This window comes from Biomphalaria glabrata, chromosome 12 (genome assembly GCF_947242115.1).
Source record: "Biomphalaria glabrata chromosome 12, xgBioGlab47.1, whole genome shotgun sequence".
NCBI classification, from domain to species: domain Eukaryota; kingdom Metazoa; phylum Mollusca; class Gastropoda; family Planorbidae; genus Biomphalaria; species Biomphalaria glabrata.
The window spans coordinates 20512451-20533365 of record NC_074722.1 but is presented as its reverse complement, the minus strand read 5'-3'; the positions used below and the strand labels follow the sequence as shown (position 1 = coordinate 20533365).

The following is a 20915-nucleotide window of genomic DNA, read 5'->3' as shown; positions in this document are numbered from 1 at the left end:
TGGCTTGATGGAGAGTGTTAAACAAGGTACACGTGATAAATGTGACAAGTATGACATGAGTTGTCCAACAACAAGGTGACAAGTATGACATGAGTTGTCCAGCAACTAGGTGACAAGTATAACATATGTTGTCCAGCAATTAAGTGACAAGTATGACATGAGTTGTCCAACAACTAGGTGACAAGTATGACATGAGTTGTCCAACAACTAGGTGACAAGTATGACATGAGTTGTCCAACAACTAGGTGACAAATATGACATGAGTTGTCCAACAGCCAGGTGACAAGTATGACATGAGTTGTCCAACAACTAGGTGACAAGTATGAAATGAGTTGTCTAACAACTAGGTGACAAGTATGACATGAGTTGTCCAACAGCTAGGTGACAAGTATGACATGAGTTGTCCAACAACTAGGTGACAAGTATGACATGAGTTGTCCAACAGCCAGGTGACAAGTATGACATGAGTTGTACAACAGCCAGGTGACAAGTATGACATGAGTTGTCCAACAGCCAGGTGACAAGTATGACATGAGTTTTTCAACAACCAGGTGACAAGTATGACATGAGTTGTCTAACAACTAGGTGACAAGTATGACATGAGTTGTCCAACAACTAGGTGACAAGTATGACATGAGCTGTCCAACAGCCAGGTGACAAGTATGACATGAGTTGTCTAACAACTAGGTGACAAGTATGACATGAGTTGTCCAACAACCAGGTGACAAGTATGACTTGAGTTGTCTAAAAACTAGGTGACAAGTATGACATGAGTTGTCCAACAACCAGGTGACAAGTATGACATGAGTTGTCCAACAACCAGGTGACAAGTATGACTTGAGTTGTCCAACAACTAGGTGACAAGTATGACATGAGCTGTCCAACAACCAGGTGACAAGTATGACTTGAGTTGTCTAACAACTAGGTGACAAGTATGACATGAGTTGTCCAACAACCAGGTGACAAGTATGACTTGAGTTGTCCAACAACCAGGTGACAAGTATGACTTGAGTTGTCTAACAACTAGGTGACAAGTATGACATGAGTTGTCCAACAACCAGGTGACAAGTATGACTTGAGTTGTCTAACAACTAGGTGACAAGTATGACATGAGTTGTCCAACAACCAGGTGACAAGTATGACATGAGTTGTCCAACAACCAGGTGACAAGTATGACATGAGTTGTCCAACAGCCAGGTGACAAGTATGACATGAGTTTTTCAACAACCAGGTGACAAGTATGACATGAGTTGTCTAACAACTAGGTGACAAGTATGACATGAGTTGTCCAACAGCCAGGTGACAAGTATGACTTGAGTTGTCCAGCAACTAGGTGACAAGTATAACATATGTTGTCCAGCAATAAAGTGACAAGTATGACATGAGTTGTCCAACAACTAGGTGACAAGTATGACATGAGCTGTCCAACAGCCAGGTGACAAGTATGACATGAGTTGTCTAACAACTAGGTGACAAGTATGACATGAGTTGTCCAACAACCAGGTGACAAGTATGACTTGAGTTGTCTAAAAACTAGGTGACAAGTATGACATGAGTTGTCCAACAACCAGGTGACAAGTATGACTTGAGTTGTCCAACAACTAGGTGACAAGTATGACATGAGCTGTCCAACAACCAGGTGACAAGTATGACTTGAGTTGTCTAACAACTAGGTGACAAGTATGACATGAGTTGTCCAACAACCAGGTGACAAGTATGACTTGAGTTGTCCAACAACCAGGTGACAAGTATGACTTGAGTTGTCTAACAACTAGGTGACAAGTATGACATGAGTTGTCCAACAACCAGGTGACAAGTATGACTTGAGTTGTCTAACAACTAGGTGACAAGTATGACATGAGTTGTCCAACAACCAGGTGACAAGTATGACATGAGTTGTCCAACAACCAGGTGACAAGTATGACATGAGTTGTCCAACAGCCAGGTGACAAGTATGACATGAGTTTTTCAGCAACCAGGTGACAAGTATGACATGAGTTGTCTAACAACTAGGTGACAAGTATGACATGAGTTGTCCAACAACTAGGTGACAAGTATGACATGAGCTGTCCAACAACCAGGTGACAAGTATGACATGAGTTGTCTAACAACTAGGTGACAAGTATGACATGAGCTGTCCAACAGCCAGGTGACAAGTATGACTTGAGTTATCTAAAAACTAGGTGACAAGTATGACATGAGTTGTCCAACAACCAGGTGACAAGTATGACATGAGTTGTCCAACAACCAGGTGACAAATATGACATGAGTTGTCCAACAACTAGGTGACAAGTATGACATGAGTTGTCCAACAACTAGGTGACAAGTATGACATGAGTTGTCCAACAACTAGGTGACAAGTATGACATGAGTTGTCCAACAACTAGGTGACAAGTATGACATGAGTTGTCCAACAACTAGGTGACAAGTATGACATGAGTTGTCCAACAACTAGGTGACAAGTATGACATGAGTTGTCCAACAACTAGGTGACAAGTATGACATGAGTTGTCCAACAGCCAGGTGACAAGTATGACATGAGTTGTCCAACAACTAGGTGACAAGTATGACATGAGTTGTCCAACAGCCAGGTGACAAGTATGACATGAGTTGTCCAACAGCCAGGTGACAAGTATGACATGAGTTGTCTAAAAACTAGGTGACAAGTATGACATGAGTTGTCCAACAACTAGGTGACAAGTATGACATGAGTTGTCCAACAACCAGGTGACAAGTATGACATGAGTTGTCTAAAAACTAGGTGACAAGTATGACATGAGTTGTCCAACAACTAGGTGACAAGTATGACATGAGTTGTCCAACAGCCAGGTGACAAGTATGACATGAGTTGTCCAACAACTAGGTGACAAGTATGAAATGAGTTGTCCAACAGCTAGGTGACAAGTATGACATGAGTTGTCCAACAACTAGGTGACAAGTATGACATGAGTTGTCCAACAGCCAGGTGACAAGTATGACATGAGTTGTCCAACAGCCAGGTGACAAGTATGACATGAGTTGTCCAACAGCCAGGTGACAAGTATGAAATGAGTTGTCCAACAGCCAGGTGACAAGTATGAAATGAGTTGTCAAGCAACTAGGTGACAAGTATGACATGAGTTGTCAAGCAACTAGGTGACAAGTATGAAATGAGTTGTCCAACAGCCAGGTGACAAGTATGAAATGAGTTGTCCAACAGCCAGGTGACAAGTATGACATGAGTTGTCTAACAACTAGGTGACAAGTATGAAATGAGTTGTCCAACAGCCAGGTGACAAGTATGAAGTGAGTTGTCCAACAGCCAGGTGACAAGTATGACATGAGTTGTCTAACAACTAGGTGACAAGTATGAAATGAGTTGTCCAACAGCCAGGTGACAAGTATGAAATGAGTTGTCCAACAGCCAGGTGACAAGTATGACATGAGTTGTCAAGCAACTAGGTGACAAGTATGAAATGAGTTGTCCAACAGCCAGGTGACAAGTATGAAATGAGTTGTCAAGCAACTAGGTGACAAGTATGAAATGAGTTGTCCAACAGCCAGGTGACAAGTATGAAATGAGTTGTCCAACAGCCAGGTGACAAGTATGACATGAGTTGTCCAACAGCCAGGTGACAAGTATGAAATGAGTTGTCCAACAGCCAGGTGACAAGTATGACATGAGTTGTCAAGCAACTAGGTGACAAGTATGAAATGAGTTGTCCAACAGCCAGGTGACAAGTATGAAATGAGTTGTCAAGCAACTAGGTGACAAGTATGAAATGAGTTGTCCAACAGCCAGGTGACAAGTATGACATGAGTTGTCAAGCAACTAGGTGACAAGTATGAAATGAGTTGTCCAACAACCAGGTGACAAGTATGACATGAGTTGTCTAACAACCAGGTGACAAGTATGACATGAGTTGTCTAACAACCAGGTGACAAGTATGACTTGAGTTGTCTAACAACTAGGTGACAAGTATGACATGAGTTGTCCAACAACTAGGTGACAAGTATGACATGAGTTGTCCAACAACTAGGTGACAAGTATGACATGAGTTGTCTAAAAACTAGGTGACAAGTATGACATGAGTTGTCCAACAACTAGGTGACAAGTATGACATGAGTTGTCCAACAGCCAGGTGACAATATGACATGAGTTGTCCAACAGCCAGATGACAAGTATGACATGAGTTGTCCAACAGCTAGGTGACAAGTATGACATGAGTTGTCCAACAACTAGGTGACAAGTATGACATGAGTTGTCTAACAGCCAGGTGACAAGTATGACATGAGTTGTCCAACAGCCAGGTGACAAGTATGACATGAGTTGTCTAACAACTAGGTGACAAGTATGACATGAGTTGTCCAACAGCCAGGTGACAAGTATGACATGAGTTTTCCAACAACCAGGTGACAAGTATGACATGAGTTGTCAAGCAACTAGGTGATAAGTATGAAATGAGTTGTCTAACAACTAGGTGACAAGTATGACATGAGTTGTCCAACAGCCAGGTGACAAGTATGACATGAGTTGTCCAACAGCCAGGTGACAAGAATGACATGACAAAAATAAATGTGAAAAAATCCGAAATCAAACACATATATTTCTACTTTAACATGACAGCACAAGAATCACATATATATATATAACTTTTTTGTGATGGTACGCACCGGTGTGTGTGTGTGTGTATTGTGTGTGTGTGTGATATAGAGCTACATTTGATTCTATTTAGCTTTTCTTCTGCTACTAGTTTAAACCCAGCTTTCCCCCCCCCCTCCACCTTGCCCATGGACTTAATAGTGAATGCCCTGTTATTAGAATTCATTCACTTTCAATCTAGAACAAGTGAAGTGTGAATGAATGCCCTGTTATTAGAATTCAATCACTTTTAATCTAGAACAAGTGAAGTGTGAATGAATGCCCTGTTATTAGAATTCAATCACTTTTAATCTAAAACAAGTGAAGTGTGAATGAATGCCCTGTTATTAGAATTCAATCACTTTTAATCTAGAACAAGTGAAGTGTGCATACAAAATTTATTTGAAAAAAACATTTGGTTCGACATACGAAAGTGTTTTCTAATGTGATGAACTAATAAAATATAATCAAAGTAACTTATAAAAGGTAAATAAAATAAAAAGCTTCATTAATTTTAGAGGCTATACCTAAACCTTGACATGGCGATTTTTTTTTCAGGTACTTAGAAAGAAAGAGATTACTTTTTCCAAGATTCTTTTTTGTATCAGATCCTGCATTGTTAGAGATATTAGGGCAGGCCAGTGACTGTCATACTATCCAGGTATAAACTTTAATAAGCCAGACTAGTGACTTTCATATTAGTTCTACACAAGAACAAACATTGTTAGATGTATTGGTCAGTGACTTTCATATTAGTTCTACACAAGAACAAACATTGTTAGATGTATTGGTTGTGACTTTCATATTAGTTCTACACAAGAACAAACATTGTTAGATGTATTGGTCAGTAACTTTCATATTAGTTCTACACAAGTACAAACATTGTTAGATGTATTGGTCAGACCAGTGACTTTCATATTAGTTCTACACAAGTACAAACATTGTTGGACACCGTGTTGTCAGTGTTACGACCAGCGTGTATTGCATGTCTGGTTTGTTTTGTTACGACCAGCGTGTATTGGTTTGTTTTGTTACGACCAGCGTGTATTGGTTTGTTTTGTTACGACCAGCGTGTATTGGTTTGTTTTGTTACGACCAGCGTGTATTGGTTTGTTTTGTTACGACCAGCGTGTATTGGTTTGTTTTGTTACGACCAGCGTGTATTGGTTTGTTTTGTTACGACCAGCGTGTATTGGTTTGTTTTGTTACGACCAGCGTGTATTGGTTTGTTTTGTTACGACCAGCGTGTATTGGTTTGTTTTGTTACGACCAGCGTGTATTGGTTTGTTTTGTTACGACCAGCGTGTATTGCATGTCTGGTTTGTTTTGTTACGACCAGCGTGTATTGGTTTGTTTTGTTACGACCAGCGTGTATTGGTTTGTTTTGTTACGACCAGCGTGTATTGGTTTGTTTTGTTACGACCAGCGTGTATTGCATGTCTGGTTTGTTTTGTTACGACCAGCGTGTATTGGTTTGTTTTGTTACGACCAGCGTGTATTGCATGTCTGGTTTGTTTTGTTACGACCAGCGTGTATTGGTTTGTTTTGTTACGACCAGCGTGTATTGGTTTGTTTTGTTACGACCAGCGTGTATTGCATGTCTGGTTTGTTTTGTTACGACCAGCGTGTATTGGTTTGTTTTGTTACGACCAGCGTGTATTGGTTTGTTTTGTTACGACCAGCGTGTATTGGTTTGTTTTGTTACGACCAGCGTGTATTGCATGTCTGGTTTGTTTTGTTACGACCAGCGTGTATTGGTTTGTTTTGTTACGACCAGCGTGTATTGGTTTGTTTTGTTACGACCAGCGTGTATTGGTTTGTTTTGTGTCTAGAATATGATTGTAATAATTTGCAATGTGCTTCGTCATCAAAAATAAATGGGAAACAGGCACGCAACAAAAAGACAATAGAGAAAGATACAAATAGAGGGTTGCCGTTGACACAGTGCTTGTGTATCAGTCCAAGTTTCACTAGGGTCAATGTGGGCACAGTAGTGCGGATAGCAGTATAGTATCAACTTGATGCTACGGTTATACTTGCTATTGCTACTTGATGATACTATCAAGTAGGCTTAATTGTAGAATCAGGTAGACAGACAACCTGAAGGAGGCTTTGGGCATTCTAAGTGAAAATTAGAACAAAGAAAATGGAGAAGTTTTCGCTCATCTTTCAGGAGAAACGATGAAGTTACGCTGGCTTATAAAGTAGTAGAAAGATATAGACGAGTGGGCGGTGGCGAGCAATTAAAGATTCTCCAATACGAAAATAGATTGACTTAAGAGGATTATAAGTCGCACCTACATGTCAAGAGGAGGGCTAAAACAGACCGAGAGAGGTGCGAGAGAAAAGACTATTGCGAGGAGCGAAATGTGCCTGGAAGACCTGGGATGTGATAGGTGTGCCAAGTAATGACTAGTCAGGGCTCAGAGATGACCGCCAGACTCATGGCACCTGAGATGAACTCCTATTGAAAAATCAGAGCAGGAAGGACTCAATCCTCCCGTAGTGCTCTGGCAAGAAACTGGGCCGTTCGGTGTAATGCCTAGTAGCTACCATACAAGTCGAGTGACTGCTCAGACACGTCCCGCCTTAGCTCTCGGACACACATACACCAATGACCAGCGCTCGTTGTAGGTCTTGTTTGTTTTGTCCTGCGTCAAGTGGATATAAGTTAAAGTTCGAAATAATTTAATTCGCCAATGCGATGAAGCTTTTAAGTCGAGCGAGAAGAGAAAAAAAAAAGGGAGGGGGGCGTAGGGTTAAAACTAACGGAAATAATGGATGGTAAAATTAATCAATTATAATAAAGGCTGTGGTTAACTTGAGTGTTACTGGGATATTGTATGCGATAACTGTGATAAGGTATGCGATAACTGTGATACTGTATGCGATAACTGTGATACTGTATGCGATAACTGTGATACTGTATGCGATAACTGTGATACTGTATGCGATAACTGTGATAAGGTATGCGATAACTGTGATACTGTATGCGATAACTGTGATACTGTATGCGATAACTGTGATACTGTATGCGATAACTGTGATACTGTATGCGATAACTGTGATAAGGTATGCGATAACTGTGATACTGTATGCGATAACTGTGATACTGTATGCGATAACTGTGATACTGTATGCGATAACCTTACAAGTAACATGAATATCGCCTGATGCAACTATAAAGCAGGAAAAGTGAAATAGTATATGATTGAATAAACACCTCACCTTTCCCTGAGTCTATTGAGGCACCACACACATGAATCTGTCCACAACGTATTTCTCTATTGAGGCACCACACACATGAATCTGTCCACAACGTATTTCTCTATTGAGGCACCACACATGAATCTGTCCACAACGTATTTCTCTATTGAGGCACCACACACATGAATCTGTCCACAACGTATTTCTCTATTGAGGCACCACACACATGAATCTGTCCACAACGTATTTCTCTATTGAGGCACCACACACATGAATCTGTCCAAACGTATTTCTCTATTGAGGCACCACACACATGAATCTGTCCACAACGTATTTCTCTATTGAGGCACCACACACATGAATCTGTCCACAACGTATTTCTCTATTGAGGCACCACACACATGAATCTGTCCACAACGTATTTCTCTATTGAGGCACCACACACATGAATCTGTCCACAACGTATTACTCTATTGAGGCACCACACAAATGAATCTGTCCAAACGTATTTCTCTATTGAGGCACCACACACATGATCTGTCCACAACGTATTACTCTATTGAGGCACCACACAAATGAATCTGTCCAAACGTATTTCTCTATTGAGGCACCACACACATGAATCTGTCCACAACGTATTTCTCTATTGAGGCACCACACAAATGAATCTGTCCAAACGTATTTCTCTATTCCTCCCTGTGAGATTGAGCTCTAATCCTAAATACAGTCTGTACCATCAACTCAAAATACTGGAGTATTTATTTGAGCACTACCAATGTATTTTATAATTCTTTTAAAATCAACAGTTATTGCCCTTCTTATAAATCGTTTTTTAGGCTCATTTATTGGGTTTATTTGACAATATCAAAAGCGTGGAGTTTCATGAAAAGGTTTACGACCTGATACTATCATGTGTGTCAAGAGAAGGAGAAAAAATTGATGTAAGTTTTTATATATATTTTTAAACATTGATGTAACTTCGATGTTTTTTTTGGTTTAAAATGATTATCCTTTAACCGCAAACGTTTTATCTTGGCGTTGCTTGCAATAATATTACATATTTTATATACTATACTTTAAAACATTCAAGTGTTTGAAGGCTCGGAGATTGCTCTTTTTTTTTCTCATGTCCCGTAGCGTTTACATGAACGAAAGGCCGTTCAAGAACTTTGCATCTAAAATGTTCTGATTCAAGTTTCTTGGGCAGACAAGGGCAAGACCTTGCGATCTGATGAAAAAGCCGTATCCCTCTATAGTTGAAATTTATAAATTTATCTTCATATTTTATGAATTAGATTAAGTTTGGATCAGTCATCTAATTAAATTTGTAATACATCTAGACCAACGATAATGAATCTGTGCGATTAGAAATATTTTTAACAATCGTTTTTTGTTCTAACGCTATTTCATGCTTTTAGCTTTCTCAATACGCTACGATCCTATCACTTGTCTAGACCAATTGGGAAAAGACTAAGACTGAGACTGCTTTATTGATCTTTATGGAAATTTGTTGTGATTACAAGGACTTTTGGGGGGGGGGGGGAGGGAGAGGAAGAGGATATCCTGTAAATGTTACCGTAATCGCTTTTTAACTGCATTTATAAAAAAAAAGGGGGAGGGACGACCAGAATTCGAGACTCATCAAATCGACATACTAACCAATGTGCTAGTGAAGTACTTATGAAACTAGACGATTTTATAGTTATCTATTGCTAGTTTAAACTTTATAGCGGCCAGCTATAAAGGGGACAAAGTTAGCCTATACCTCCATATTAGTCAGGTACAATCCAGAGTGAAGTCAATATAAGCTATGTAAAAAAAGAGCTTCAAATCTTGGATTGTAACGTAGCTTCAGAGTCTCTACATAGGTTCAAAATACAAAACGCCCCTAAGTCGAGCAACTCGAAGAAGTCAAAGAGAATGTGTAAATAGCAAACATATAAAATGATTTTTTGTATAATAGATAGTGTGATGTCATTAAAATTGATTTTGTATTTAGTGCCAATGTCAACCGTTGAACTTCATTGTGACAGTAATTCGTTCATTCCTAATTACCAGCTATATGAAATCATCAAGGAATGCTAAAACAGACCTGCTAAATAGAGCTTTGATTAATATTAAAAAGTGATGAATAAAATATTGAAAGAAATGTCACTGTGTCTTGAGGGCTTTTAAAAATTGTTTCTGCGTGAGGCTATTTGATCTCCTGGAGCTCTAACTAATGGGAAAAATAAGTTTAAGTGTGTACACAGTCCTATCCTTCCCAGTGGCTCTGCAGCACATGAAGGGCCCTGGCCTGCTCCTAGCACATCTTTCTATTCTGATCTATCCGGTGCTTTACATCCCCACGCCCTGGCCTGCTCCTAGCACATCTTTCTATTCTGATCTATCCGGTGCTTTACATCCCCACGCCCTGGTCGGCTCCTAGCACATCTTTCTATTCTGATCTATCCGGTGCTTTACATCTCCACGCCCTGGTCGGCTCCTAGCACATCTTTCTATTCTGATCTATCCAGTGCTTTACATCTTTAAGCCCTGGTCGGCTCCTAGCACATCTTTCTATTCTGATCTATCCGGTGCTTTACATCTCCACGCCCTGGCCTGCTCCTAGCTCATCTTTCTATTCTGATCTATCCGGTGCTTTACATCTCCACGCCCTGACCTGCTCCTAGCTCATCTTTCTATTCTGATCTATCCGGTGCTTTACATCTCCACGCCCTGGCCTGCTCCTAGCTCATCTTTCTATTCTGATCTATCCAGTGCTTTACATCCCCACGCCCTGGTCGGCTCCTAGCACATCTTTCTATTCTGATCTATCCGGTGCTTTACATCTCCACGCCCTGGCCTGCTCCTAGCTCATCTTTCTATTCTGATCTATCCGGTGCTTTACATCTCCACGCCCTGGCCTGCTAATAGCTCATCTTTCTATTCTGATCTATCCGGTGCTTTACATCTCCACGCCCTGGCCTGCTCCTAGCTCATCTTTCTATTCTGATCTATCCAGTGCTTTACATCCCCACGCCCTGGTCGGCTCCTAGCACATCTTTCTATTCTGATCTATCCGGTGCTTTACATCCCCACGCCCTGGTCGGCTCCTAGCACATCTTTCTATTCTGATCTATCCTGTGCTTTACATCCCCACGCCCTGGCCTGCTCCTAGCTCATCTTTCTATTCTGATCTATCCGGTGCTTTACATCCCCACGCCCTGGTCGGCTCCTAGCTCATCTTTCTATTCTGATCTATCCTGTGCTTTACATCCCCACGCCCTGGTCGGCTCCTAGCTCATCTTTCTATTCTGATCTATCCAGTGCTTTACATCTTTAAGCCCTGGTCGGCTCCTAGCACATCTTTCTATTCTGATCAATCCGGTGCTTTACATCTCCACGCCCTGGTCGGCTCCTAGCTCATCTTTCTATTCTGATCTATCCGGTGCTTTACATCCCCACGCCCTGGTCGGCTCCTAGCTCATCTTTCTATTCTGATCTATCCGGTGCTTTACATCTCCACGCCCTGGTCGGCTCCTAGCTCATCTTTCTATTCTGATCTATCCGGTGCTTTACATCTCCACGCCCTGGTCGGCTCCTAGCTCATCTTTCTATTCTGATCTATCCGGTGCTTTACATCCCCACGCCCTGGTCGGCTCCTAGCACATCTTTCTATTCTGATCTATCCAGTGCTTTACATCTTGAAGCCCTGGTCGGCTCCTAGCACATCTTTCTATTCTGATCTATCCGGTGCTTTACATCTCCACGCCCTGGCCTGCTCCTAGCTCATCTTTCTATTCTGATCTATCCGGTGCTTTACATCTCCACGCCCTGGCCTGCTCCTAGCTCATCTTTCTATTCTGATCTATCCGGTGCTTTACATCTCCACGCCCTGGCCTGCTCCTAGCTCATCTTTCTATTCTGATCTATCCAGTGCTTTACATCCCCACGCCCTGGTCGGCTCCTAGCACATCTTTCTATTCTGATCTATCCGGTGCTTTACATCCCCACGCCCTGGCCTGCTCCTAGCTCATCTTTCTATTCTGATCTATCCGGTGCTTTACATCCCCACGCCCTGGTCGGCTCCTAGCTCATCTTTCTATTCTGATCTATCCTGTGCTTTACATCCCCACGCCCTGGTCGGCTCCTAGCTCATCTTTCTATTCTGATCTATCCAGTGCTTTACATCTTTAAGCCCTGGTCGGCTCCTAGCACATCTTTCTATTCTGATCAATCCGGTGCTTTACATCTCCACGCCCTGGTCGGCTCCTAGCTCATCTTTCTATTCTGATCTATCCGGTGCTTTACATCTCCACGCCCTGGTCGGCTCCTAGCTCATCTTTCTATTCTGATCTATCCGGTGCTTTACATCTCCACGCCCTGGTCGGCTCCTAGCTCACCTTTCTATTCTGATCTATCCGGTGCTTTACATCCCCACGCCCTGGTCGGCTCCTAGCTCATCTTTCTATTCTGATCTATCCGGTGCTTTACATCTCCACGCCCTGGTCGGCTCCTAGCTCATCTTTCTATTCTGATCTATCCGGTGCTTTACATCCCCACGCCCTGGTCGGCTCCTAGCTCATCTTTCTATTCTGATCTATCCAGTGCATTACATCTTTAAGCCCTGGTCGGCTCCTAGCACATCTTTCTATTCTGATCTATCCGGTGCTTTACATCCCCACGCCCTGGTCGGCTCCTAGCTCATCTTTCTATTCTGATCTATCCGGTGCTTTACATCCCCACGCCCTGGTCGGCTCCTAGCTCATCTTTCTATTCTGATCTATCCTGTGCTTTACATCCCCACGCCCTGGTCGGCTCCTAGCACATCTTTCTATTCTGATCTATCCGGTGCTTTACATCTCCACGCCCTGGTCGGCTCCTAGCTCATCTTTCTATTCTGATCTATCCGGTGCTTTACATCTTTAAGCCCTGGTCGGCTCCTAGCACATCTTTCTATTCTGATCTATCCGGTGCATTACATCCCCACGCCCTGGTCGGCTCCTAGCTCATCTTTCTATTCTGATCTATCCTGTGCTTTACATCCCCACGCCCTGGTCGGCTCCTAGCACATCTTTCTATTCTGATCTATCCGGTGCTTTACATCTCCACGCCCTGGTCGGCTCCTAGCTCATCTTTCTATTCTGATCTATCCGGTGCTTTACATCTCTAAGCCCGGACTCCTAACTGTTGTAGATGTGCCTCTACATCATCACGCCATCGTACTTGTGGTCTGCCTTTGGGGCACCTGCATTTTGTTTTTTGAAGGTGACCAATCTTTGTTCCTCTGTTCTCTGAAATTCTTTCGAGTTGACCTGCCCAACGTAATCTATTCCCTTTTATTTCCGTCACTATGGAGAGGTCTTCATTATAACTGGTATATTTCTTTGATGGTGTGAGTCTTTCATCCGGTTTCCTCATGTATGGCACCATAAATTTTTCGGCTCCTAGCTCATCTTTCTATTCTGATCTATCCGGTGCTTTACATCCCCACGCCCTGGTCGGCTCCTAGCTCATCTTTCTATTCTGATCTATCCAGTGCTTTACATCTTTAAGCCCTGGTCGGCTCCTAGCACATCTTTCTATTCTGATCAATCCGGTGCTTTACATCTCCACGCCCTGGTCGGCTCCTAGCTCATCTTTCTATTCTGATCTATCCGGTGCTTTACATCTCCACGCCCTGGTCGGCTCCTAGCTCATCTTTCTATTCTGATCTATCCGGTGCTTTACATCTCCACGCCCTGGTCGGCTCCTAGCACATCTTTCTATTCTGATCTATCCGGTGCTTTACATCTCCACGCCCTGGTCGGCTCCTAGCTCATCTTTCTATTCTGATCTATCCGGTGCTTTACATCTCGACGGCCTGGTCGGCTCCTAGCTCATCTTTCTATTCTGATCTATCCGGTGCTTTACATCCCCACGCCCTGGCCTGCTCCTAGCTCATCTTTCTATTCTGATCTATCCGGTGCTTTACATCCCCACGCCCTGGCCTGCTCCTAGCTCATCTTTCTATTCTGATCTATCCGGTGCTTTACATCCCCACGCCCTGGTCGGCTCCTAGCACATCTTTCTATTCTGATCTATCCAGTGCTTTACATCTTTAAGCCCTGGTCGGCTCCTAGCACATCTTTCTATTCTGATCTATCCGGTGCTTTACATCTCCACGCCCTGGTCGGCTCCTAGCTCATCTTTCTATTCTGATCTATCCGGTGCTTTACATCCCCACGCCCTGGTCGGCTCCTAGCTCATCTTTCTATTCTGATCTATCCAGTGCATTACATCTTTAAGCCCTGGTCGGCTCCTAGCTCATCTTTTTATTCTGATCTATCCGGTGCTTTACATCCCCACGCCCTGGTCGGCTCCTAGCTCATCTTTCTATTCTGATCTATCCGGTGCTTTACATCCCCACGCCCTGGTCGGCTCCTAGCTCATCTTTCTATTCTGATCTATCCTGTGCTTTACATCCCCACGCCCTGGTCGGCTCCTAGCACATCTTTCTATTCTGATCTATCCGGTGCTTTACATCTCCACGCCCTGGTCGGCTCCTAGCTCATCTTTCTATTCTGATCTATCCGGTGCTTTACATCTTTAAGCCCTGGTCGGCTCCTAGCACATCTTTCTATTCTGATCTATCCGGTGCATTACATCCCCACGCCCTGGTCGGCTCCTAGCTCATCTTTCTATTCTGATCTATCCTGTGCTTTACATCCCCACGCCCTGGTCGGCTCCTAGCACATCTTTCTATTCTGATCTATCCGGTGCTTTACATCTCCACGCCCTGGTCGGCTCCTAGCTCATCTTTCTATTCTGAACTATCCGGTGCTTTACATCTCTAAGCCCGGACTCCTAACTGTTGTAGATGTGCCTCTACATCATCACGCCATCGTACTTGTGGTCTGCCTTTGGGGCACCTGCATTTTGTTTTTTGAAGGTGACCAATCTTTGTTCCTCTGTTCTCTGAAATTCTTTCGAGTTGACCTGCCCAACGTAATCTATTCCCTTTTATTTCCGTCACTATGGAGAGGTCTTCATTATAACTGGTATATTTCTTTGATGGTGTGAGTCTTTCATCCGGTTTCCTCATGTATGGCACCATAAATTTTTCTGAGGATTTTTCTTTTCCAAGTTATCAGCAGATTTTTTGTTGTAAGCAGTATACAGTAAGTTTCTTTATAAAGGTTTGTTGTAAAGTCTAGATCTATAACTGACGAAATAAAAAAAAAATAAACCCATGTGTAAAAAGTGGACTTTTCGAATAGTGCGAACTTTCAATGGGAGAAAGGCTTACATGAAAATTCAAGGGTCAAAATTCTATGCGGGAGAGCGTTAGGAAGCGTGTGTTCAAAAGGAAAAGCGGACAAGGGGGGGGGGGGGTTCCGACCGAAAAGCAACAAAGAGTATATTCAATGTTTTGATACTAGTCTACTGGCGGCGTTGCATACGCCGCTACTTTGCAGGACCGGCCTTAGGCCACTGCAAACTATGCGATCGCAGTGGGCCCCGCACTTTCATAGAACCCAGAATTATTACATTAAACCATATTATAACTTAAAACAGATTTCTCGCGCCCTCCTGTCGATTTACCAGAAGCTTCTGGAAATCTCCCGAAATTACAAAATATACGAAAAAGCCCTTAAAATATACAGACAAAAATGGTCATTTTGGGGTGTCATTCAATATGTAAAAAGCCAATCCTACGCGCGATAAATAAAAACGGCATTATGCATTAGCCGTAATTGTGTAATCTGGTGAAAGAAGCTTCTCGCGCCTCAAACTAATGAAGAATTTCTTGAGGTCAACAATTCTCAAAGATAGATTGAAACCCTTGCTATTGAGAGTGATCTATGTAGGAAACAGAATTATTATGATATACTGTATGACTTTGCTACACGCAAGGCTCGTAAAGTAATTCTGTACGTAGTAAAGAATGAATAAAATGCATAGACGAATTTATTTTCTAATGCAAATTTCACTTATTATCCGCTTCCCTACCCAAACTTGGCCCTGCGAAATCCGTTTCGCATAGGGCCCCACAATGATTAAGTCCGGCCCTGCTATTTAGTGTTCGTAAAATGTTTTGGATGTTCCTTCAAAGTTGAAGATAGTTTACTTTCTAGTCCAAACCTCCCACAGGACGAAGGGGAATGGGTTTGAACCCGAGACTATCGATGAATCCAAACGACAGTCCAGCGCGCAAACAGCACGACCAGGCAGTTATCCGTAGTGACGGGTGAAAAAATACTTGTTCTCTCCCCCCCCCCTTTTTTTTCTGAGCAGTGCTCTCTGTCGCCTCGATAGTTACTACAGAGTAGATTACGTGTTCTCCCCCCCCCCCCCTCTTTTTTAAGTCAGGTATAAATAAAATTAAGTGATCTTTCTTGGTCACAACGGTCCGGCACTGCTATTTTGTGAACACTCCCCCTCTTGTTTTTTCGTGGGGTGACTATCCGCAGAAATAAGAGAGTGATCTTTCCTTTACTTCTTCTTCTCGTCCAAACTCTTGAGCGCCGAAGAGAATTATATATATAGATAGGTGAATGGCATTTTATTATTAGACAGTGTCTTTCATATACATAACGCTTAGATTAAAAGTATACACATGCATTCAAATCTGAACGTGTACAGCTAGTGAATAGTTTTAGAGTTACATTTAGAAATGTGGTCAATGTTTCCAGTTAGAGACACCTGTTCGTTGTGAGGGCAATGTGGAACAGTGGCTGGATACATTGATGAATGAACAGCAAAAGTCTTTACACGGCATTATAAGAGAAGCTTTCCGTGCCGTCTGTGCTTCGGAGTTTGAGCTCTACACATTCTTGAACAATTTTCCAGCACAGGTAAATAATGTAACATCACAGGTAAATAATGTAACATCACAGGTAAATAATGTAACATCACGAGTATATACGTACAAGGTAAAAATATAACAGTAAAGGTAAAAGACAACAATACAGGTAAATAAAGTAACATCCGTCTGTCTCAACTTACTCCGTTTGTCTGTCTGTCTCAACTCACTCCGTCCGTCTCAACTCACTCCGTCTGTCTGTCTCAACTCACTCCGTTTGTCTGTCTGTCTCAACTCACTCCGTTTGTCTGTCTGTCTCAACTCACTCCGTCTGTCTGTCTGTCTCAACTCACTCCGTTTGTCTGTCTCAACTCACTCCGTCTGTCTCAACTCACTCCGTCTGTCTGTCTGTCTCAACTCACTCCGTTTGTCTGTCTCAACTCACTCCGTCTGTCTGTCTCAACTCACTCCGTCTGCCTCAACTCACTACGTCTGTCTCAACTCACTCCGTTTGTCTGTCTCAACTCAGTCCGTTTGTCTGTCTCAACTCACTCCGTCTTTTTCAACTCACTCCGTTTGTCTGTCTCAACTCACTCCGTTTGTCTGTCTCAACTCACTCCGTCTGTCTGTCTCAACTCACTCCGTCTGTCTGTCTCAACTCACTCCGTCTGACTGTCTCAACTCACTCCGTCTGTCTGTCTCAACTCACTCCGTCTGTCTGTCTCAACTCACTCCGTCTGTCTCAACTCACTCCGTCTGTCTGTCTCAACTCACTCCGTCTGTCTGTCTCAACTCACTCTGTTTGTCTGTCTCAACTCACTCCGTTTGTCTGTCTCAACTCACTCCGTCTGTCTGTCTCAACTCACTCCGTCTGTCTGTCTCAACTCACTCCGTCTGTCTCAACTCACTCCGTCTGTCTCAACTCACTCCGTCTGTCTGTCTCAACTCACTCCGTCTGTCTGTCTCAACTCACTCTGTTTGTCTGTCTCAACTCACTCCGTTTGTCTGTCTCAACTCACTCCGTCTGTCTGTCTCAACTCACTCCGTCTGTCTGTCTCAACTCACTCCGTCTGTCTGTCTCAACTCACTCCGTCTGTCTGTCTCAACTCACTCCGTCTGTCTGTCTCAACTCACTCCGTCTGTCTGTCTCAACTCACTCCGTCTGTCTGTCTCAACTGTCAAAACTCATTTCGTCTGTTTGTCAATTTGTCTGGTCAAAATCTTTTACATGCTATTTCTTTTTCTCCCACTTTCTAGTCTCGTATCGATTTCAAACTTGACACAATTATTCATGGTCGATGAAGACAAGCAATCAAAAAAATAACAAATTAGTTAATCAATCAGTCATAATTCATTTATTTAGGACATGAAATACTACAAAATAATTGATGCATTTCCCTAACTCTAAGTGAGGTTTTCAACAGTTCTTTTGATACAGTCAACTTATTTTCTTATTCTATCAAAAATGTCTGAAAGATTCGAACTGGTTTTTAATTGACTTTTAAATGTGACGTGTTTCTATGACAGAAGGGCTATCATTGGTAATGCTTAAGTCATTGTTTTGTCTGTTGAAACAAATCGTCACTGAAAGTTGTTTGTTTTTTTCAGATTGGACTTTTAGGAATACAAATCTTATGGACAAAAACTTCAGAGGACGCTTTAAAAGCAGCGAAATTTGATAAAAAGTTTATGATTAACGCCAACAATTACTTTTTAAATTTATTAAACATGTTGATTTCTAAGACTACAGAAGATTTGAAACCTATGGAGAGAGTCAAATATGAAACTCTGATAACAATACATGTACATCAACGAGATATATTTGATGATCTAGTAAGTACACACATATTAAAATACATTGATTTGTGTACACACATCTTAACATAAATTGGTTAGTTACACACATCTTAACATAAATTGGTTAGTTACACACATCTTAACATAAATTGGTTAGTTACACACATCTTAACATAAATTGGTTAGTTACACACATCTTAACATAAATTGGTTAGTTACACACATCTTAACATAAATTGGTTAGTTACACACATCTTAACATAAATTGGTTAGTTACACACATCTTAACATAAATTGGTTAGTTACACACATTTTAAGAAAGTGGGATTGATGCATTGGTTTGTTACATCTTAAGATAATGTGATGATACAATGGTTTGTTACACACAACTTAAGATAATGTGATGATACAATGGTTTGTTACACACAACTTAAGATAATGTGATTGATATATTGGTTTGTTCCACACATCTTAAGATAGTGTGGTTTGATACATTGATTTGTTACACATCTCTTAGATAGTGTGGTTGATACATTGGTTTGTTGAAGTTTTTATTCCATTTTTCCTAAAAGAACTGTTGATACTTGTGTGTGATCACAACTTTGTCATTGCTACATTCAATAGGACATTATTTGATTGAAATACTATGAAAGACTATGCAACATAGGTATATATCAACTAAATCAAGTGTCTCAAGACTATGTAACAGGATAACTTTCGTTCACTAGACTATGTAATATCAATTAACTATCAAATTTCAGTCAATTGACTATATAACAGTAAAAAGTATCATTCACTAGACTGTATAATATAGATTAATTATCAAATATAAATCGATAGACTATGTAATGTAACCGTAAAAAGAATCATTCACTAGACTATGTAACATCAATTAACTATCAAATATCAGTCACTCGACTATATAACAGTAAAAAGTATCATGAACTAGACTATGTAGCAGATTAATTATCAAATATCAATCACCACAAAATGTAATCATATAAAGTATCATTCACTATTGTGTCCAATTATAAAACTACTTCATTTCTTTGCTGTAATAGAACTCTTCAATCTGAGTTATTTCTTGTCTTTTGTGTAGACCAAAAGAAATGTCAACTCGCTAAGTAGCTTCGATTGGTTAAAACAAGCCAGATTTTACTTCAATGAGGAAACCGATGTTTGTCATGTTGATATCACAGACGTAGTATTTGTTTACCAAAATGAATACTTAGGATGCACTGATAGATTAGTCATCACTCCTCTGACTGACAGGTGAAGTGGACTTTATTATGTAAAAAGAAACATTTCGCTTAGTATTAATTTTTGTATTTTTTTTTCAATTTGTAAAAATCTTGAACTGTAATAACAAAGGTTATTGAGAGAAAAAGGCGAAGAAAATATGGTGAAACAGGTAGGTCCATACGGGGATTGAAACATAGGTAGGCCCATACGGGGATTGAAACATAGGTAGGCCCATACGGGGATTGAAACATAGGTAGGTCCATACGGGGATTGAAACATAGTTAGGTCCATACGGGGATTGAAACATTGGTAGGTCCATACGGGGATTGAAACATAGGTAGGCCCATACGGGGATTGAAACATAGGTAGGTCCATACGGGGATTGAAACATAGGTAGGTCCATACGGGGATTGAAACATTGGTAGGTCCATACGGGGATTGAAACATAGGTAGGCCCATACGGGGATTGAAACATAGGTAGGTCCATACGGGGATTGAAACATAGGTAGGTCCATACGGGGATTGAAACATAGGTAGGCCCATACGGGGATTGAAACATAGGTAGGCCCATACGGGGATTGAAACATAGTTAGGTCCATACGGGGATTGAAACATAGGTAGGTCCATACGGGAATTGAAACATAGGTAGGCCCATACGGGGATTGAAACATAAGTAGGTCCAGACGAGGAATCGAATGACTGACCCCGTGCTGGCGCCATCATCTAGCAACGACCAGGTACCGAACATCCACTTATACTATCCCGCTCTCCAAAAAAAAAAAAGAATGTTCAAACGAGTGTAGTTATTTGGTCCCGCATCACCTCCAGGGTCACATGTTAATCCCCACAAACAATTCTATATTTAGCGTCAACACATTTTAAATCCCGAGGCTTCGTCCAAGACAAAGACCATAATTTAAATTACATCTCTCTTTCTCTCTCTCTCTCTCTAATACATAACATTGAGATAGCTTCGAAGTAGTAATCAAACTAATGAAATACAAGATTAGAAAGAGAGTTATCACACAATAAATCTTGTCTTCGAGTCCGAAGATTAAAAAGGAATGCAGTATTATTATAAAATAATAGTCAGTATAAAGATTTTCATTTAGCGTTTATATGCTATTTATATTTTTAAATCCGGAACAACTAACTATTCATCATGAGCTTTTGCAACCTCTAAGCAAGAAAATTAAATGTACTCTTAAGTTAGAAGAGCTATACTAAACATTTGTTGGCATTGATTTGTTTTTCACAAAAACATCCGAAACTACCTAGTAT

The 20915-nt window shown here is 41.5% G+C and overlaps 1 protein-coding gene across 6 annotated transcripts in view; it reads left to right on the top strand.

The window, feature by feature from the left end:
* The window catches only part of LOC106055954 (dynein axonemal heavy chain 8-like), a 287161-nt gene that overhangs the window by 146294 nt on the left and 119952 nt on the right, over window positions 1-20915 (top strand). For all 6 annotated transcript variants that reach the window (XR_008773876.1, XM_056005343.1, XM_056005342.1 and 3 more), the window contains 5 exons: window positions 5180-5282; window positions 8665-8769; window positions 16486-16647; window positions 18204-18428; window positions 19492-19664. Coding sequence is in view for 5 of the 6 variants with exons in the window: in XM_056005343.1 (XP_055861318.1) it covers window positions 5180-5282; window positions 8665-8769; window positions 16486-16647; window positions 18204-18428; window positions 19492-19664 (768 nt within the window). In the remaining variant the exon portion in view is untranslated. The remainder of the gene's footprint in view (window positions 1-5179; window positions 5283-8664; window positions 8770-16485; window positions 16648-18203; window positions 18429-19491; window positions 19665-20915) is intronic.